Below are 17,271 nucleotides of genomic sequence, written 5' to 3' on the forward strand. Positions count from 1 at the left end.
GGGACCCGGCTCATGGGGAGTAGGGACCCAGCTCATGGGGAGTAGGGACCCAGCTCTTGGGGAGTAGGGACCCGGCTCATGGGGAGTAGGGACCCGGCTCAGAGGGTGTAGGGACCCAGCTCTTGGGGAGTAGGGACCCGGCTCAGAGGGTGTAGGGACCCGGCTCGTGGGGAGTAGGGACCCGGCTCAGAGGGAGTAGGGACCCGGCTCAGAGGAAGTAGAGATCCTGCCCAGAGGAAGAAGGGACCAGGTGAGTGGAGGAGCTGGAGGACAGGCAGGTGCTCAGCCTGGGCCTGGGAACAGTGCTGCTGTTCAAGTCTCTTGAAGACTCACAGCCCTTGTCCCTGCCTTTCCTGGGGACCCAGCCTGAGATTTCCAGGACCCACAGGGTCTTTCTTTCTGTCTGGGTCCATCCGGTCCAAGGACACAGGTGGGCTCAGTTCCAGGGAAGCCTGGGGTGTCCACAGCCGGGCGAGGTCCCCACCCCACCCGACACAGCCCCACTGCCTGCTCTCAAGTGAAGGAGGCAGAAGCTCAGACCTTGCGTAGGTGAGGCCCCAGTGAGCTCTCCAGCGAGGTCCAGTCCGACTTCCTGTTTATCTGACCACAACCCCGCACTTACCAGACCCCACTTCTGCCTTCCCCACGAGCTCCCCCTCCCCCCCCTCCCCCATCCAGTTCACCCTGCTGCCTAGCTCACCTCTCATCTGCTGCTTCTCTACCCAGTCTTTCTTGTTCTGTTGGTGATGGAGAAAGTGTCACCTGTCATCTCTCCGAGGCCCCCACCTAAGCCATGCCCTTCCCACTCGTCTCTGTGTGGCCTCAGTTTCCCTACCGAGGCACAGGAGTGGAGTAGAAGACCCCAGAGGGCCCGCGTGCGGATGCTGCTTGGCCTCCACCAGCTGCGAGGCACTGGACAGCCCCTCCTATTCTCTGAGCCTCAGTTTGTCCATCTGTTTTGGGGAACTGACCAACCAACTTGGGAAAGGGCCGCTGCCCAGGCTGCGTACAGCTGCGGGCCGCCCAAGCCTGGCAGTGGGGAGTGCTTGGTATTCCTTGGAGCCGTTGGCTTCTGGGGACCCTCAGCCTGGGCAGGGCAGAAGCAGTCACAGAAACAGGACCCCTGTGGAACACGGTGTGTCCACGGAGTGCACAGACAGGTGTCTGCCTACGCAGAAGGGCAGGTGGGTGGTCACTGTCCCCACCACTCTGGGCCGTCGCAGCTGTAGTGTCCCCAGCTGTTGTGCACTGAGGTCCTGCACTGTCCCCGAGGGTGGAGGATGGGCACCCCGGCAGGGAGCAGGCCAAGCACCCTGGAGAGGCAGCAAGCAAGGCCAGCAAGCTGAGGGCATCAGTGTGGGCAGAGGAGCCCCCAGGGCATGGGGCAGAACCCGGGCTGGGGTGGGGGTTGGGGGACTGGGGTGGGTGAGGGCTCCCTGCCCCGCAGGGCCCCCAGAGGATGTGCGTGCAGCCCCAGGAGGCCGGACCGGCTTGAACGGCAGCCAGGCGGCAAGTGCCGTCTGCGCTCTGGGGCCGCATCGCAGGGCTCCTTCCTCATTCCTGCCCCCGTGGGAGTAGCTGGACCCCGGCGTTCCGCTGCTGCCGCCGCCGCCGCCCCTGGGGATTTGCTTGCTGTCTCATGGGGAACCAGGGCCTGCTGCCAACTGCCCAGCCCCGGACTGGGCCCCACACACGCCGGCGCCATGGCCCCACCGACCACCGAGTGCTGGCTGCGGGCCACCTGTTGCTCTCCGATGGGGAGACCGAGGCCACATGTCAGAGAGAGCCAGGAAGGCTCAGGGCTGTGACTCTGAGTCCTGTCTGTCCCTGGGGCAAGGGTGAGTCCCACCTGAGCTCCCTCTACTGGGCCCTGGGTCTAGGGCCAGGCTCTGTGGATGCCCAGCTGGGCACTGTGGGGACGGGGCTGTTTGATCAGTGGTTCCCGCCCGATGCCAGGCTGCCGGGGACAGCGGGCAGTGGCCAAACCGGCCCCACCACATGCCTTCCGGCCCTGGGCAGGAATGCTATTCACGCTGCCTTGCTCGGTTACCATTTCCGGGCTGGGCCTTGGGAAGAAGTGGCAGGGCTGGGCAGGAGACCCTGGGACTTCAGGAGGCCTCAAGCCTAGACCCCTAGACCAGCAGGCTGGGCCCAGTCTGTACCTGGGCGGGGGGCAAAAGCACAGACCTGCCTGACCCACTACTGCACCAATGTCCAGGCAGCCCTGGGCACCCAGAGGCCAGTAGACTTGAGGGGACCAACCCAGGCCTGGGCAGGTGTCTGGGGCAGGGATGGGGGAAGAAAGGAGGTGGGGTGAGGACACCTGAGGCGACACACAATGCTCACTGCTCCATTTTCAGCTTTTATTGGGACCAAGCGCTCCCCTTCAGGAGAGGCCAGCAGCACAGCCGTCAGAAATGGGCACTTACAGGCCCTGTGTGTGGCCCAGGCCACCAGTGCCTGCCTGGGCCACACTGCCTCCCACCCCCAGCGTCGACCCCTTGAGGAACAGTGGGCTCGGCTGGGTGGTAGGTGGCCCAGGCACAGTGCAAGGGCCTTGTGGCGTCGGCCCCAAGGGTCCATTTCAAGCAGAAGGAGGAGCCTGGCGGGGGCCCTGGCCACAGCCATGACCCTGCCCTCCGGAACCCAGTGTAGGTCACAATAACTTAAAAGACACTATAGACATCTGGACGTTATATAACAGTATAAGTTACCCAGGCTCCTCAGCAGAGGACGCCGGCCTGTGGACTCGGGGTGTCCTGGGGCTAGGTAAGGGGGGGCATTCACAGCAGCCCAGAGGCTCGGGGTTTCCCGGAGTTGTCAGGTGTGGGCTGGACATGGGGTCAGCAAACCCACGGGGGTCACTTGCCCTGGGCCAATGTTCAGGCTGCTGGGGACACTGGGGGCACAAAGATCGGTGGGGGTGGCTTAGAGCCATTCAACCACCTTGGGCAGACCCTACCCTCAATGTCTGTCTCCTAGGAGCAGAGCAGGGGCCCTGAAAGGGCAGACCCCGGCCTGAGCCAGGCTCCCATTCCATTCCCATCATCAAGGTTCTGGGAGACAGTGACCGGGAGAGACAGGCCTGCGCCACTTGGGGAGATGTCTGGACAGCAGGTGTCCCTAGACTGCTGGTAGGCCCGGCAGCTGTCCCCTCCCTGCCTGCCAGTTTTTCTGGCACTTGGGTCAACCAGAAGGACCTAGACGGGGCTCCGGGAACCTTGATGGCACCTAGAGGGTGTGCCTCCCCTGAGGCTATGGTTGGGAAGGGAGTAGCCAGACCTCCCAGGTGGGGGCTGCTGGGCATCTTCAGGGTGGGCTGGCCAGGGACTAAGGTAGGAGCACCCACTCACAGCAGAAGGGTCTCTGGCAAGTCCTTGCTCAGGCCCTGCTGGGCCTCAGTATGCCCATCTGTCAAGTGGAGCCAGCACTCCTGTCCGTACCTCAGCCCAGCCCTACTATCCCAGAAGTCAGGCTGGCTCTGGGGTGGGACAGACTCTGTAAACTGCAGGTGCCAGGCCAGTGCCCATTCAGGAACGTGAAGGACTAGGAAGGGGACTGGACACTCCTGGAACCTGGCACAAGTGACATTTTGATTTTTATGATATGATTTCCAAAAGGGAGGGAAGCTGGGCTGTCCTCTGAGTTCCTCCCCTTCTGATCCCTGACACCTGGGACCTGCAGGGGTGGTGGGGATAGGACAGGAGGAGACAGGAGAGGGGCACGGGGGCTGGGTGGGTACGGAGCGTGGATTAGGACTGGCTACGCATTTGTTAGTGTAGAGAATCCTCTTCTGATGCTAAGAAAGCATAAATAACCTCCTCAACCTCCGTCCACACTGCCCCAGGGGCGGGGATCCATCGTGAGTGTGGCCTTGCTGTCCAGCCACCAGGCAGGGAGGGGACCCTCGGAGTCTGTGGCCCAGGCACGGGGGCACCCTCAGGGTTCGCTGCCGGCTCCCGTCGGACCCCGGGCCGTGGACCCGGGACGCCAGGGGCCGTGGGCGCGTGCTGCGTGCCAGCACCCTCACTTGCAGGTGAAGACCTCGGTGCGCTCGCTGCAGGTGTTGCACTTCACGTAGCAGCACCAGTGGAACTTGCAGTTGCACTGCCAGACCTTCGTGTACTGGTGCGTGTTGTAGCCGCGGCCACAGCACATGGTGTCGCAGCCGTCGGCGCCCGGCGAGGTGCGGTTGCACAGCCGGCCCTGCGTGCCCACGCTGCCCGTCGCCGCGTCCTCCTCACAGTAGTTGGGTGACTTCTCGATGTATACCAGGTCCGTCTCCATGGGCTTCTGGTAGCTGCGCAGCTGCTTGATGCGCAGGAAGGTGGGCTGCCGCAGCCGGCTGGCCCGCACCACCTCCACCTGCACCGCTGCGCTGTACTTCTCCTTCAGCAGGTGGCCCACCTCGCGGAACTTGGGCAGCGTGGTCCAGCACGTCTTGGTGGTGCACGAGCCCGACACGCCGTGGCACTTGCACTCCAGCTTCATGCGGCCCTCCAGGACCTGCAGGTGACACAGCCCTGCTCAGCGGGGAGGCCTGTCCCCGGGGTCCCCCAGGTCCCCCTGTACTGTGCACCCACAGACAAATGTCCCCCCATCTCAGCCCTAGCCTCTCATCTATGCACAGTGCAAAGGGCAGCTTAGTCCCCGTGCACGGGACACAGCGAGGGGCACAAGGGAGCCAGATGTACCTTTAGCGACTGGGTGGTACCACCAACGTATATGGGGAATGTTCCATCTTCAAATAACTTATTAAAGACCAACACAAAAGTGTGAGCACCAGCCTTACTCACTGGATCTGACGCTGTGCAACTTCCGGCTCCCCTCCAAAGCCAAATGACCACAAAAGCAAAACGTTTTGAATGGATTCAGGACACCGAGGCGGCCACAGCAGTACGACTGAAGACCCTCAGAAAAGAGGGCTCCGGAGCTGCTGCAGGATGTGGCCAGGGCAACGGGACGAGTGTGCTCAACTCCAGGGGGCTGTTTCGAGGGGCATTCCTGGCAATGTGTTTTTTGGTGTGATAAATTTTTAAAAAAACTTTTAAAAAAGCATTCACAGCTGCACACAGAGCTCCGCTCAAGGGCAGAGCCCTGGTGAGAAAAGCAAGGCTTGGGAGGGCTAATCTCGCTGCAGGCCCAGGGCTGGCAGGTGGGGAGCCCATGCAGAGGCGCCAGTTAGCAGGCACCTGGCGAGCGTGGGTGCCCCTCCCGTCCCTCTCTCCCCACACCCCCTGTGCCCAACACAGGGCTGCCCATGCAGTCAAAGCTTGACACTCATTCCTTGCTGGGTGCCGGTGGTCCCTGGGGCTGGCTGAGCCCAGGGCGAGATGGAGGCCCAGGTCACAGGGGCCCTGGGCAGCTGGTTGTTAGTCTTTCTCCCTGGCTCCACAAGGGTGGGTGTAGCCTTGTGTTTTCCTTGGACCTCTCTGGCAGCCCCGGAAGGCTAATTCCCAGAGCCAGCCCTGACCCCAGGTACTCATTTACCCGGATCGAAAGGGCCGCGCCAGCCGGGCCTGAGTGAAGATGGGGAATCATTAGCTGCCGCCCCACCACTGCCCAGGGGCCATTTGTCAGCTGTCAGGGCTCCCTGAGCGGAGCGCCACAGGGGCTTGGGCCCCCGACCCTGAGGCCAGAACCCACTGTCGGGGTACCCTCTGTCTGTCCCCAGCTCTGACCCAGACAAGAAACCCCCCAGCAAGGGAATGGATGAGAAAGTGAAAGACAGGAGGGATGCAGACAATGCGCAGAAACACCACTGCCCTAGCACCATTCCTAGCCCGGCTGCGTGAGAGATGGCAGAGGGAGCCCTGGGCTCACAGCCCGTGTGGGAAACACGAGGAGATAGCAGTGCCTAGCAGGTGGCTTCCTGGAGGAGGCCATGCCTAAGGCAGGTAAGGATGGATGAGTAGGAGCCTGTTAGATCACCAAGAGGAAAGGGGTCGGTCGACACGGGCTCAGGCAGGGAGCGCCCATGCTCCAGAGCTGTAAGTTGTGTGGACCGGGGCTGGGGTCTGGAGCCTGGGCAGACTGCTCTGAGCATTTGTACTGGGGCCAGGAGGGATGAGCAGGAAGAGACTGCTGCCCTTCCTGGGTTGGCTGGGGAGGAGGAGGAGGAAGAGGAGGAGGAGAAGGAGGAGGAGGAGGAGGAGGAATAGGCTGGGGGAGCACTCGACAGGGATGGCAGGCTAGGATGGGAGCTAAAAGGGGTTTGTGATAGTGGCCCCGGACCTCTGCCCTTCCCACCCTTGTTGCCTGTCCTGCCACGGTTGCCCCTCAGGACAGTGATGTCCAGGAACTGGCCAAACTGGGCCCCTTGGGGTCCCCTCTGCTCAGGCTGCCAGGATCTGGGTGGCGTCCAGGCCAGTGGTCAGCATCCAACTGCCACCTGGTGTCCCCACCTTAGCCTCTAGCCTTGCTCTTGGCCAGCTCCTACACCCTCTGTTTCCTCTTGCCCCATCCCATCTCCCGGTTCCCACGAAGTCCAGGCGGCTCGCCTGTGTCCTCCCTTGTGTTCACCTGGGCACAGGCAGGCCCAGCCACTGGCTGGTGACAGAGGTGGATAAAGCCTACTGGGCAGGAGTTCGCACAGCAGGACGAAAGCCTCGCTTGGCTGGGTCGGGCCGCAGCCTACGGGAAGTGATCACAGGGCTCAAGAATGTGCCACTTCCTCCCGCAGCACCCTCGCCATCATGGTGGCAGTGGCGCCAGGCCAGCCGGCACCTCAGGGCACCAAGATGGATGGCCCTTGTGTTCCAGGGACCACAGGAGCCAGGAGCCGATGCAGGGCCCCTTCCCTGACCAAGGTCCCCTGCGAGGTACCGACTGGGGATTCTGGCTGCAGTCAGTGCTGTGTGGGCGCCAGGATGAGGGTGTGGCTGGGTCAGGAGCAGGGCTCAGCTTCAACAAGGCTGGCGACCGAAGTCCTTGGGCAGGGCCTGCCGTCCAGTGCCCCGCCGGCCACAGCTGGGGATGGCCTGAGGCCCCCGGGAGGTGTGCAGGCCTGTGTTTCCTGCACTAAGGGCAAGCTGATCACTGCCCACGCTGGCACTGCTCCTCAACCCCAGGCCACCACGCTGTCCTAGGAGACAGTGGTGTGCGGGCCCAGGAGGAGGCACTCATGCAGCAGGCTGTCCTGGGCTGGCCCCCAGCTCCTGAGCAGCTGTCCTTGTCAGCACCAGGATCCAGCCTGTGACAGCAGTGACGGGGGTCCAGCGCACCCTGCATCACCCCAGGACTTCCTGTGGACCCCTCCTGCCTTCCCAAGTCACTGTGGAGGGACGAAGCTGCAGCCACCACCCACCAGGCCTCCACCTGCCTATTGCCCTACTCTGGGGGCCTCACACCGGGGCTGAGCAGCCAGCATCACCTCAGGGGACCAGAGGAGACCCTGTCGCTCGTTAGAGCCCAGCCCAGCCCGTGACGGTGCCTGGGAGGGGCTGCAGGGGCCGAGGCTGTGCTGTGTGGCTTGGCCGCTCCGACTCAACCCCACCAGGGACTGCAGTCCGCAGGACCAGTGAGGAGGGTTAGCCAGGGCCCCCTTCACATCCCTGGGCACCTCAGAAGGTGGCCATACCAGGAGCAGGGCCTTTGCGGCAACACTACAGTAAGCAAGATGACGTGACCATCCTAGACGCAGGTCCTAAGTCTAGACAGGGGAGAGAGACAAGAGTCAGGGAAGCCACACGGTAGTCACGGAGGCAGGCTGCCCAGACCTTGCCACGAGGGCCCGGTGCTGCTGGGTGCAGCAAGGCCACCTCCCTGGAGCCTCCTCCCCCGGCGGGCCTCCACAGTGCCTTCCACTACAGTGTGCCTGCCATAGCCAGCTCACCCTGGACTGCGCTCTCCGAAGCTGTGAGCCAAATTAAACCAGTTATCCCTTGCGGTCGTGTCTGTTAGGCATGTTATCTCGGAGCCAAGACAGCTGACCGACACCGGATTCCAGGAGGATTCAGTCGGCCTCCTCCGAGAAGCCCTCCAGGATGCCTGCCAGCTGCCGAGGCAGGAGACCTTCTTCTTCCCCCTGCTGTCTGCGAGCCCCAGGAGGCCCAATGTCATCATTCAGTCTCCATTTATGCATTCACTTACGTGACCATAACTTAAAGTCACCTGCCACAGGACATTGCATATCAAGGTAAACCTCGGCCTGTGTGACTCCGACTCCCTTCAGAGCCTGCCCCTCCAGTCTCCCACTGGCCCTAAACACCGGCTGGTTCTCGTCCCTCCTGGCCCCTACTCTGTGCGTCCTACAAGGCCCCAGCCCCAAAACCCCAGTCCAGGAAGCGGAGCCCTCCCCAGGCCCCAGGGGCCACTTGATCCTGGGTGTGACCCCAGCCCCTCCTGAGGGCCCAGCCCCCACAGCTGGGGCCTTGGTGGCCTTCTCTCTGCCTAGTGCCTGGCTCCAGAAAGGGCAGGGAGTGTTTGCTGGATGAATGAGCGAGCGGGCCGGCCACTGGCCCTGGGGCCGAGGGGTCCTTCAGGCGAGCAGTCTGCTCAGGCCCAAGAAGCCCCTCATGCCCCACACCCGAGGGGAGCCAAACCCCGAGGTGTTCCGCTCTGCTGGCCGCCCTATCTCGGGCCATCTTGCCGCCTGGTGGCCGCTCCTCCCAGTCTGGTATCTGGGGCCCTCATCTCCCAGCGGCTGCGGCAGCGGGCTCGCCCTGACTTCTTCCCCAGTGTGTTCGGGCTGAATTCCCTCCGCGACCCCCAGGCCTCCCTGCCCCTCCCGCAGCCTCTGTCCCTCTCGCACAGCTAGTCCTGGGCCACTCCTGCCTCTCCCCAGGACAGCCTGAGTCCCGGAAGGAAGGAAGGAAGGAAGGCTTCGTCCTCCGGGAAGTCCCCACAGGTACCAGGGGCATCCGGGTCAGGGTCGGCACCCCCCTCCACCTACCTTGCGGCCGGCCTCGTTGTTGTGCAGGTTCATGAGCCTCCGCGCGTTCTTCTTGATTTCGCGGGCGTCCACAAAGCGGCGGGAGAAGTCAATGCCGTAGCGCACGTCAGCGGAGCAGCCACCCCACTTCCAGCCCTCGGCCTGGTTGTAGTAGCCCTGCTTCTCCCGGTCGCAGCCGCAGTTGCTCAGGTTACCCTGGCTGCAGGCTGCCGTGACAGCATGCGCCACGCCGGCCGCAGTGATGGCGTAGGTGAAGGCGGCCTCGCGGCTCCCTGCGGGCGGAGAGGCGCGAGTGCTGAGGCCCGCGCCCAGGCCAGTGCCTCCCCCTCCAGGCAGCCTCCCAGACGCCCCGCCAGAAAGGTATCCTCCTCATTCGTCCCCCTCAGTGCCCGCTGGGACCCCGAGGGCCCTCCGCCAGACGACCCAGCTCTGATTTCTTCATCCTCTCCGCCCCATGCTGGCCAGTCTTATCTCCACAATCCACCGCCTGAAGTTGTGTAAGCCCAGCGCAGGCTCCAGGAGCGGCCACGGGAGCGGCCACGGGAGCGGCCACGGGAGCGGCCACACTCTGGATTTTGAACTCCTACATTTTCTGTGTGTGGTACTGGGGTTGGACCCAAGGCCTTTACACTGAGCTACATCCCCAAACTTTTTATTTCTTTATGTTGAAGTAGGGTCTTGCTAAATTGCCCAGGCTGGATTTGAACTTGTAGTTTTCCTGCCTCAGCCTCCCACTGTGCTGGCAAGACAGGTATGCACCACTGAGCCTCACTGGAGTTTGCACTCTTGAGAAGCAGCTCATGGAGCCAGAGAGCAGCCCCTACTCCACACCTGTGCTCTCCCTTTGCTTCCACAGGCCCTCGTGAGCAGCGGAGGGCACAGGCCTGGTCATTGCCTCATTTCACAGATGAGGAGACTGAGGCACAGGCATGAGTGACTGAAGCAGGATTTGCACCCAGGCTGCAATTCAAAGCTTAAGAAGCCTCAAAAAGAGCTGAGGGCCTGGCTTTGTGTCCCTGGAAGCCACTGGGTTGGAAACGCAGCTCCTGTGTGGCCCTGTGACCTCAGACAGGAGGGGACCGGCCAGGCAGGCCCAGGGCCCAGCTCCCATCCCGTCCTGAGATGCAGGCTTACTCACTCAACATTACTCACCACCCGCCCCTCCCACTAACTCCTCTTCGCTTTGGACTTAAGGAGCCCAGCCCCTGCCCCACCTGCCTGGAGTCGGGAGTGAACAGACTGAAATCAGGTGAGGACAGTCAAGGGGCACCCAGGACTGTGCAGGGCGTGGCCCCCGCCCATGGCGTGCAGGTGCTTGGCACACAGCATGCGCAGCGTGCAGTGTCTCGGGATCCTCGTACCTGGGAGGAGCTGCTGCCCCATTTTACAGATGGGCCGAGGACTCCGAAGCTCACCACATGAAGCCTGGGTGTGGACTGGGGCAGAGCCCCCCTGGGCCCTGCTGGGGGCCCCCATTCCCCCACTGTGCTCTCTCTAAGGCACTTAGATGTTTTCTTTTTTGAGACAGTGTCTTGGTATGCAGTTCAGGCTGGCCTCAATCTGGAAGCGATCCCCCGCCTCAGCCTGCACGTGCTGGGCTCACAGGCGAGCACCTCCGCACCTGGCTCTCAGTGCTTAGATTTAGAACACCTGATCCCATGCCCCAACTGCAGGCAGTCTTGGGCCTCAAACTTCACTCTGCAGTCAGCAATAGCTCCCACGGCCTCTGAGAGTGGTCTCGAGGCTTGTGTGACCCCTCTGTGCTCAACCTCCACTCCCCGTAGCCCAGGAGCCCCTGGCCTCCTCCTGCCCACCCTGGGCAACAGTGGTGGTCTCTGCCTGTGTTCCTGGGGCCCAGGCTCTGGACACAACTGAGCCCCCTATTCCCCCCCACACACCTCCAAGTACTCGTCTTGGCAGGTGACCCTCTTCCAGAGTACTGATATCCATGTGGGCTTTGACCCCTGACCTGGCAGAGCTGGGCTGGGCGCATTCCCGGGCCCTTACCATCTCCATGGCAACCCAGATAGGGCTAGCAGATCCATCACACAGGTAGGAATGCTGAGCCTTGAGGCCAGAGGGGACCAGCTCCAGGCAGCTGCTGTCACCTGAGCTCTGTGGCCCCTGCAGGTGTGCTGGGAAGAGGGTTCCTGGGCCAGCACCGCAGCTATAGCCCAGGGCAACTGGGAAAAGGGTGAGTCAGCCACACAGCGCCCGCTGCACCCACATCCCTGCTGAATGCTGACTGGGGCTGTGGTTCCTCAGGACCTGACCCTCTCCGGACTTGTGCAGGCAGGGGTCGGCATGTGGGCCCTAGGACGGAAGGGTCCTCAGGGCCTGGGCTGGGGAAGGTGCGCCACATGTGGGTCTCTCCCGCTGTGCCCCGGCAGACCACAGTCCTCTCAGAGCCACGCATGGTGCCCGACAAGGCTGGCAGCCCCACCTGCCTGGGCCCGAGAGCAGAGCTAACAGCAAAGAGGATGCATGCTGCTGGGGCCAGCTGGGGAACTGGATGTGAGGCAGTGTCCCATGGGGCCACCCGCGGCCTTGTCCATTGTACCCCAACACTCATATTCCACAGAAGGCTGGATGTGAAGCAGCAGCGGCCACTGGGGACCACCCAGCTCAGCCCTTTGCGTAAGTTATGCAGACCCAGGCCCTCCTCTGCGAGTGGCAGAGTGGTCAGAACAGACCGCTGTCCCTTCTGGCTGTCCTCAGCCACTGTGCAAAGCTGCCTGGGACACGGTCGTGTCCACAGAGACCACCCCACTCACTCAAGAGAGGATTAAAGACTGACTGGAGTTCACATCTGCTCGCTCCACTGGGGAGGCCACAGCCCCTGGACCCTCTCAGAACGATGCACAGGACTGGAAAGCTGAGGCTGGGGAAGGCCTTGCGGGTGGTCTGGTGCTGCTCCTGCCTCCCACCAGGAGCCTGGGGACCAGAGATGGCAGCACATGGCCCAGGTCAGCCGGAGGCTCTGGGCATGGGGAGCAGGGTCTGGCATGCCAGGGGATCCAGGTGTGGCCTTCTGGGACCAAGAGATGAGGGTGAGGTGCCAAGCTAAGACTGCCAGCTGTGTGACACTGCACCGGCCACGGGGGCTTTCTGTGTCCCCGTGTCTCTGCCAAGGAATGAAGGTAGTTTCTGTAATGTGGCAAGGACACCTGTCCCAGAGGCGGGCTGGCCCAAGCCTCAGCTCACAGGGCAATGCCTGCGTCTTCATGGGGCACATGTGCACCTGCACATTCTCCAGAAGATGTGTCATCAACCATCAAGGTCACGCAGATCCACTCTACAGAGACTGCTTCTTCTCCACCCAGAGGACGGTGAAAATAAAAGACCAACAACAGCCAGTGCTGGGGAGGCCTGGGGGATTGGGCCCCACGTGTGGCTGATGGGTGTGGAAGGGGCCACCACAGTGCAGGAGCGCGGCATGCTTCCAACGGGGCTCAGGGTTATCACGGTGGGCAGGGAGCCACCTGGAGGGGCGGCACTGGGGTGTGGAGGCATCGCCCAAAGCCCGGCGCACACACGCTCATGGCGGGCACTCTGTGACAACCCAGGAATGCACCTGGGTGAGTGGACAAGAAAAGACTCTGCTTGAGAGAGATGGATACACACTGGGGCCCAGCCAGGCCTTGAGACCGCCACAGTGAGCAAAGGAGGTGACACGAAAGGCCTCGTCCTTACAGCCCGTAACTAGCTTCCTTTGTTCCTTTTCTTCTTTTGTTTCTTTCCCCTCCCTTCTTTATCTCCCTCCTTCTCTTCCTTTCGAGGGTACTAGAGACTAAACCCTGGGCTACAAATCCAGCCTTTTCTTAAATTCTTCATTCTGAGGCAGGGTCTCACCACATCAATAAGCCGCCCGGGCTGGGCTACAACCTGCTGTCCTCCCAACTTAGCCTCCCGGAGCGCAGGGATTACAGGTGCATGCACTGCACCTGGAGGCATACGTTTGTGGGCTTTAGTTTTTTGAGGAAGGGATGACTGTTATAAAATTGATAGCAGGTGCCTTCCACTCTAGGAGACTGAGGCAGGAGGATTTCAAGTTCATGCCTAACTCGAGCAACTCAAGAAAATTAGCAAGGCCCAATTTCCAAAAACATGGCGGAGGGAGCAGGGAATGCGGGTCAGTGTGCAAAAGCCCGGGCTCCACCTCTAGCCCCGCAATCAGTAAGTGAATGAGATTGCGGCAGGAGCCGAACAAGTCTCGGGCGTACAACAGCCATGGAGGGTGGGCAGCAGCCAGAGGCTGTGTGCTCTCTGAGCTGTGTGGCATCCCGTGACTTCACAGGGGTCCCTCACAGTGGCCACATCAGTATGAAACAGGCCCCCACCTCATGAACAGGGGCCCAGGCCCAGCTGAGGCAGGGAAGGGGCCGTGGTCACACACGGCCACCTGCAGCCCCGCTTCCACGCTGAGCCCACTGCTGCCCAGACAGGGGCACCCACCAGGACCCAGCATGCAGCCCGAGTCCTCTCTCACTCGGCCTGCCCAGTCACACGTCCCAGGCACCCCGGGGAGCCCAGCCCACCCCAAAGGCAGGACCAACAGGCTGCAGCCTATGGGGTGTGGATCATGGGGCTCCCATGCAGGGAGTGGAGGGGCCAGCCAGCAGGGGTGCTGGAGGAACTGGCGTGGACCATGAGCAGTGAGGGCTCTGCTAGGAAGGAGGGTGCTGAAGACGCGACTCCACAGCATGGCTAGCAGGGCTCACAAAGGGAGCGACCTTCCAGGGAACAGAGATCCTGGAAGAAGGGACAGCAACATAAGGCCTCTGGGCAACTGAGCCAAGAGCGGCCTGTCCCCCAAGGAGCAGCCATGTGACTATCCTCAGGGAACACTGTGGGATCATGGAGCGGAGGCACCTTGGAGAGTGCTGCTCGCTCCAGCTGAGGTCTAAGGGTCCCACAGAAAGCCACCATGGGGTGTGGGCCGGGGAGATGGCTCAGTAGAATAAGCGCTTGCCTGGCAAGTGCAAGGGTCTGAGTTCAATCCCTGGTTCTACAAGAAAAATAAAAAAAGCCACCGTGGGGGCCCTACCAGGTGGGAGCTGGGATGCTGCCCCAGGGGCAGCCCCAGGTAAAGCGGCTGTGCCCTTGAGGAGCGTGCCGAAGGCCACCTCTGGGGAAACGGGGTGAGCCTGGCTTCTGGCGGCTTCTGACGGCTTTGGGCGCCCAGGACAGGAAGGCAGGCTGGCACTGGCGAGACAGCTCCAGCCCTCACCTGACCCCAGACAGAACAGAGCCCGAGCTGCGGGGCCTTGGCCCAGCCCTCCACACCTGGGCCTCAGTTTCCCTAGGTGGCATGCAGGAGGTACCTGGGCTTCCTTCAAAATCTCTGAAACAGGAGGCAGGCTGGCCAGACTCACCGGCCAGCCTGAGCCCCAGCCAGCCCAGCCCCCCAGGTCCCCAAGATTCTCACGGGACATCCCAGGCCACACCCTGATGTCACCTGGTCAAGCTAGTACCAGCCAGTGTTCAGGCTGTGGCACTGGACTGGAAGTTGGAGGCTCCGATCAGGCCTGGTGTGAGGCAGGGGCTGGGGACAGGGGAGTGTGGCGTGCTCAGGCCAGCCGGGTCTCGGCTCTGTGTGCAGCTGCATTGTGCCCCAGAGCTCCCTGCAGGCCCCGCTCAGCCCCAGGGGCCTGTCGGGATCTCCCTGACACCACTCCTGCTCCTGCCCAGGTGAGCAGAAGCTGCAGTCCGTGCTCGGCACGGCCACTGCACGCGCACGGAGATTGCTGCCTCCCTGTACCCAGCGCAGGCCTCTCTCGAGGCCTGGTATGTCAGTGTGTGTCGGTGTGTGTGTGTAGGTGTGTCTATGTGCACGTGTATACACATGTGAAAGTGCATGTGTGGCTATGTGCCTATGTAAGTGCATGCACACCTGCATGCATGCATGTGCCCACGTGTAAGCGTGTACCTGTGCAGGCAAGGTCACCGCTTGTGCTGCCCCTCTCGGGGAGTCTCCGCCAATCTCTGTCCCGCCCCATCTCCCAGCCCCACCCAGCCCCGCCCGCCCGGCCCAGCTGAGTCAGAGGCTCCGTGCTAAGCTCTTCCCATCCTCAGCATAAACAGCCCTGCGAAGCTGCACCAGGTCCTAACACGCCGGCGCCCGCATGCCCCAGGCCTTTGTTCCGACCCGGGCGGCCGCATGCGCGCTGTCCCCTGTGGTCCTGTGCCAGCCAGCCAGGCCCAGAGCGGGAGGGTGAGGTGGGCCCCAGAATGAGGGGACCAGGCGAGCCGCAGCTGTGCCCCAGGCAGCCCTGGGTTCTTCACTCACCAGGGCTGGTGACGAAACACCCCCATGCCCGTCCATGGTAATGCGAGAGCCTGTTCTTCCCCGGGCCTGGACTCCACGGGACTGGGCACCCACATCTCCAGCTGAGTATGGTCGGGCTCAGCCCCTCTAGGGCCTTCTCTAAGTCTATAACATGCAAATAATAGAACCTAAAGCCAGTGACACTTGTCCCTGGGCTATGGTATGGACCCTAAAGATGGCCAGAGTTGAACCAGCTGGCCCTGCCCCTCCAGGGACCCTCCAACTTTTGTCCTGCCCTAGCGGCCCAATGTGCAGAGCCCTGGCCCCCAGCTCCAGGCTCCTGTGTGGAGCTTGCTGGCCGTGTGGAACGGCCCCTTCCTGAAAACGAATTGAGGAACCTAGCCTCAGCCTCGCAGGCCCAGGTCAACAGGCTGTGCCCAAGGTCAAACAGGAGGAGCGGGAAACTGGAAACTGGCCCAGCTGGGCTCTCCCCTCTGCTCATGGTGACCTTCGAGGGCCCAGTAGTCTGGGAGCAGAGGGCACACAGGTCAGGGCTGTTGTGCTTCAAGTTTCAGCGACACCTCTAGGAGGGTCCCCCACCCCGCCTGTCCCTACCTCCTCAAGAGCCTGCAGCGGGCTTGCTGCCTTGGTCTGCAGGGAGTCTGTGACTGACCTTCGAACCCCAAATGCACAGCATGTCCCGGATGCCGAGATCCTGGGCCTAGGAATGTCTTGGGGGAGATGGAGCTCACAGGGGAAGAACAGGGTGACATGGGGATACAAGGCCTGTGGACCAGGGACAGGGCCTGCTGATGGGGGCGTGGCCTGTAGGTCTGGGGGCAGGGTCACCTTGAGGCCCCATCCCCAGCCTCCCATCCATTCAGCCAGGCATCCTGGGTACAGCCCTGGCCCCACGTGGCCCTGGTACTCAGTGCATGCAGGTTGAAGGACCGCAGCGATGCCAGGGCACTGCCCTCCAACCCTGCACTGCCCCCAGGAAGCAGCTGCCAGGTGGCCTGTGCCCTGTCCCTGCTCTTACTCAGGATGCCATCCTGGGAGCAATCCAGCGTCCCCACAGCCTGGCTGGGTGAGCAGGGCCTTGCTCCAGTCAGTGATCAGGACTGCGTCTGCGCCCAAAGCCTGCTGTGGTCTCACACTGCCCACGCTTGGGTCACACATGAGACCTCAATGCTCCCAGCCAACCTTGGCCGTGGCCACAGAGGGGACAGAGCCGCCCAGTCCTTCCTGGGGATAATGCCAGCCTCCCCGGGGCCTAGTCTGCAAAGCCCTACCGGGGCAGCAAGAGCACATACCTAGGAGCTGCCCTCTGTCCCCAAGGCCTTCGTCCCTGACACCTGGGCTGCACCAGCTGGCCTAGGCCAATGTGGCACACAGCAAGGCCATGGCTGAGCCCCGCTGGGACAGGAAGTACGGGAAGGCCCGTGAGGAGCTTACCCACAGAGCAACAGCAGCGGTGACAGCTGCAGCTCGGTGGCCACAGGCCACTCACGTGAGCCAGGATTAGGGTGGCCCCTATGCTTGGTCATGTTCAAGGCTGGCACATGATGGGCAGTGCTCCCCCTCCCTGGCAGCCAGGTGCGGCCAGGCCACACATGGGCATAGCCTGGCCTGGGCTTGTGCAGCCTAAGGGAAGCTGCCAGGCACAAGGGGACTACGTGAGCTCAGGGAGGCCCAGCGCACCGGCACCACAGGCTCCAGGCAAGGCTGGCATACGGTCCTCGTGGACAGATCTACCCAGAGGGAAGAACCTGGAGGTGCGAGGGCCTCTGCACAGGTGTACGAGCTGTGCACAGGGGTTGGTTACCAGTCAGGGGTTCCCTTCTGCACTCGAGATTAGGGCTGGTCCAAGGTCACAGGCAAGGTCTGCAGGGACTATCCCCCTCTTGAGGACAATCATTAATGAGCACACGTGAGCGGCCACTCCCACCTGTGCCCTGGTGCCCTGCCAGCTCATGTCCAGGCTCCCGTCCATGCACAGCACCCAGAATACCTCTGATGTAGGCCACCTCACTACCCATGATCGCCAGCAGCTAGCTATGTCCTCCTGGGACAGGAGGGACGAGTGGGGGACCAGCCTGGGGGTCAGCAA

The 17,271-nt window shown here is 62.4% G+C and overlaps 1 protein-coding gene and 1 long non-coding RNA gene across 3 annotated transcripts in view; one reads left to right on the forward strand and one right to left on the reverse strand.

Moving 5' to 3' along the window:
• Positions 1-2,351: 2,351 nt before the first annotated feature.
• LOC111812949 lies at positions 2,352-3,803 on the forward strand. Its single transcript, XR_002818314.1, has 2 exons — positions 2,352-3,117; positions 3,148-3,803. It is a non-coding gene; the product is annotated as an uncharacterized LOC111812949 (long non-coding RNA).
• Positions 3,804-3,898: 95 nt separating this feature from the next.
• Positions 3,899-17,271, reverse strand: part of Wnt7b (Wnt family member 7B) — a 29,849-nt gene continuing 16,476 nt past the window's right edge. For both annotated transcript variants that reach the window (XM_004642402.2, XM_023702584.1), the window contains exons 3-4: positions 8,894-9,165; positions 3,899-4,506 (exon numbers count right to left, since the gene is read on the reverse strand). In XM_004642402.2, coding sequence (XP_004642459.1) covers positions 4,027-4,506; positions 8,894-9,165 — 752 coding nt within the window. In that variant the 3' untranslated portion in view covers positions 3,899-4,026. The remainder of the gene's footprint in view (positions 4,507-8,893; positions 9,166-17,271) is intronic.

The sequence above is a fragment of the Octodon degus genome, unplaced genomic scaffold (assembly GCF_000260255.1).
Source record: "Octodon degus isolate 3935 unplaced genomic scaffold, OctDeg1.0 scaffold00153, whole genome shotgun sequence".
Taxonomy (NCBI): Eukaryota; Metazoa; Chordata; class Mammalia; order Rodentia; family Octodontidae; genus Octodon; species Octodon degus.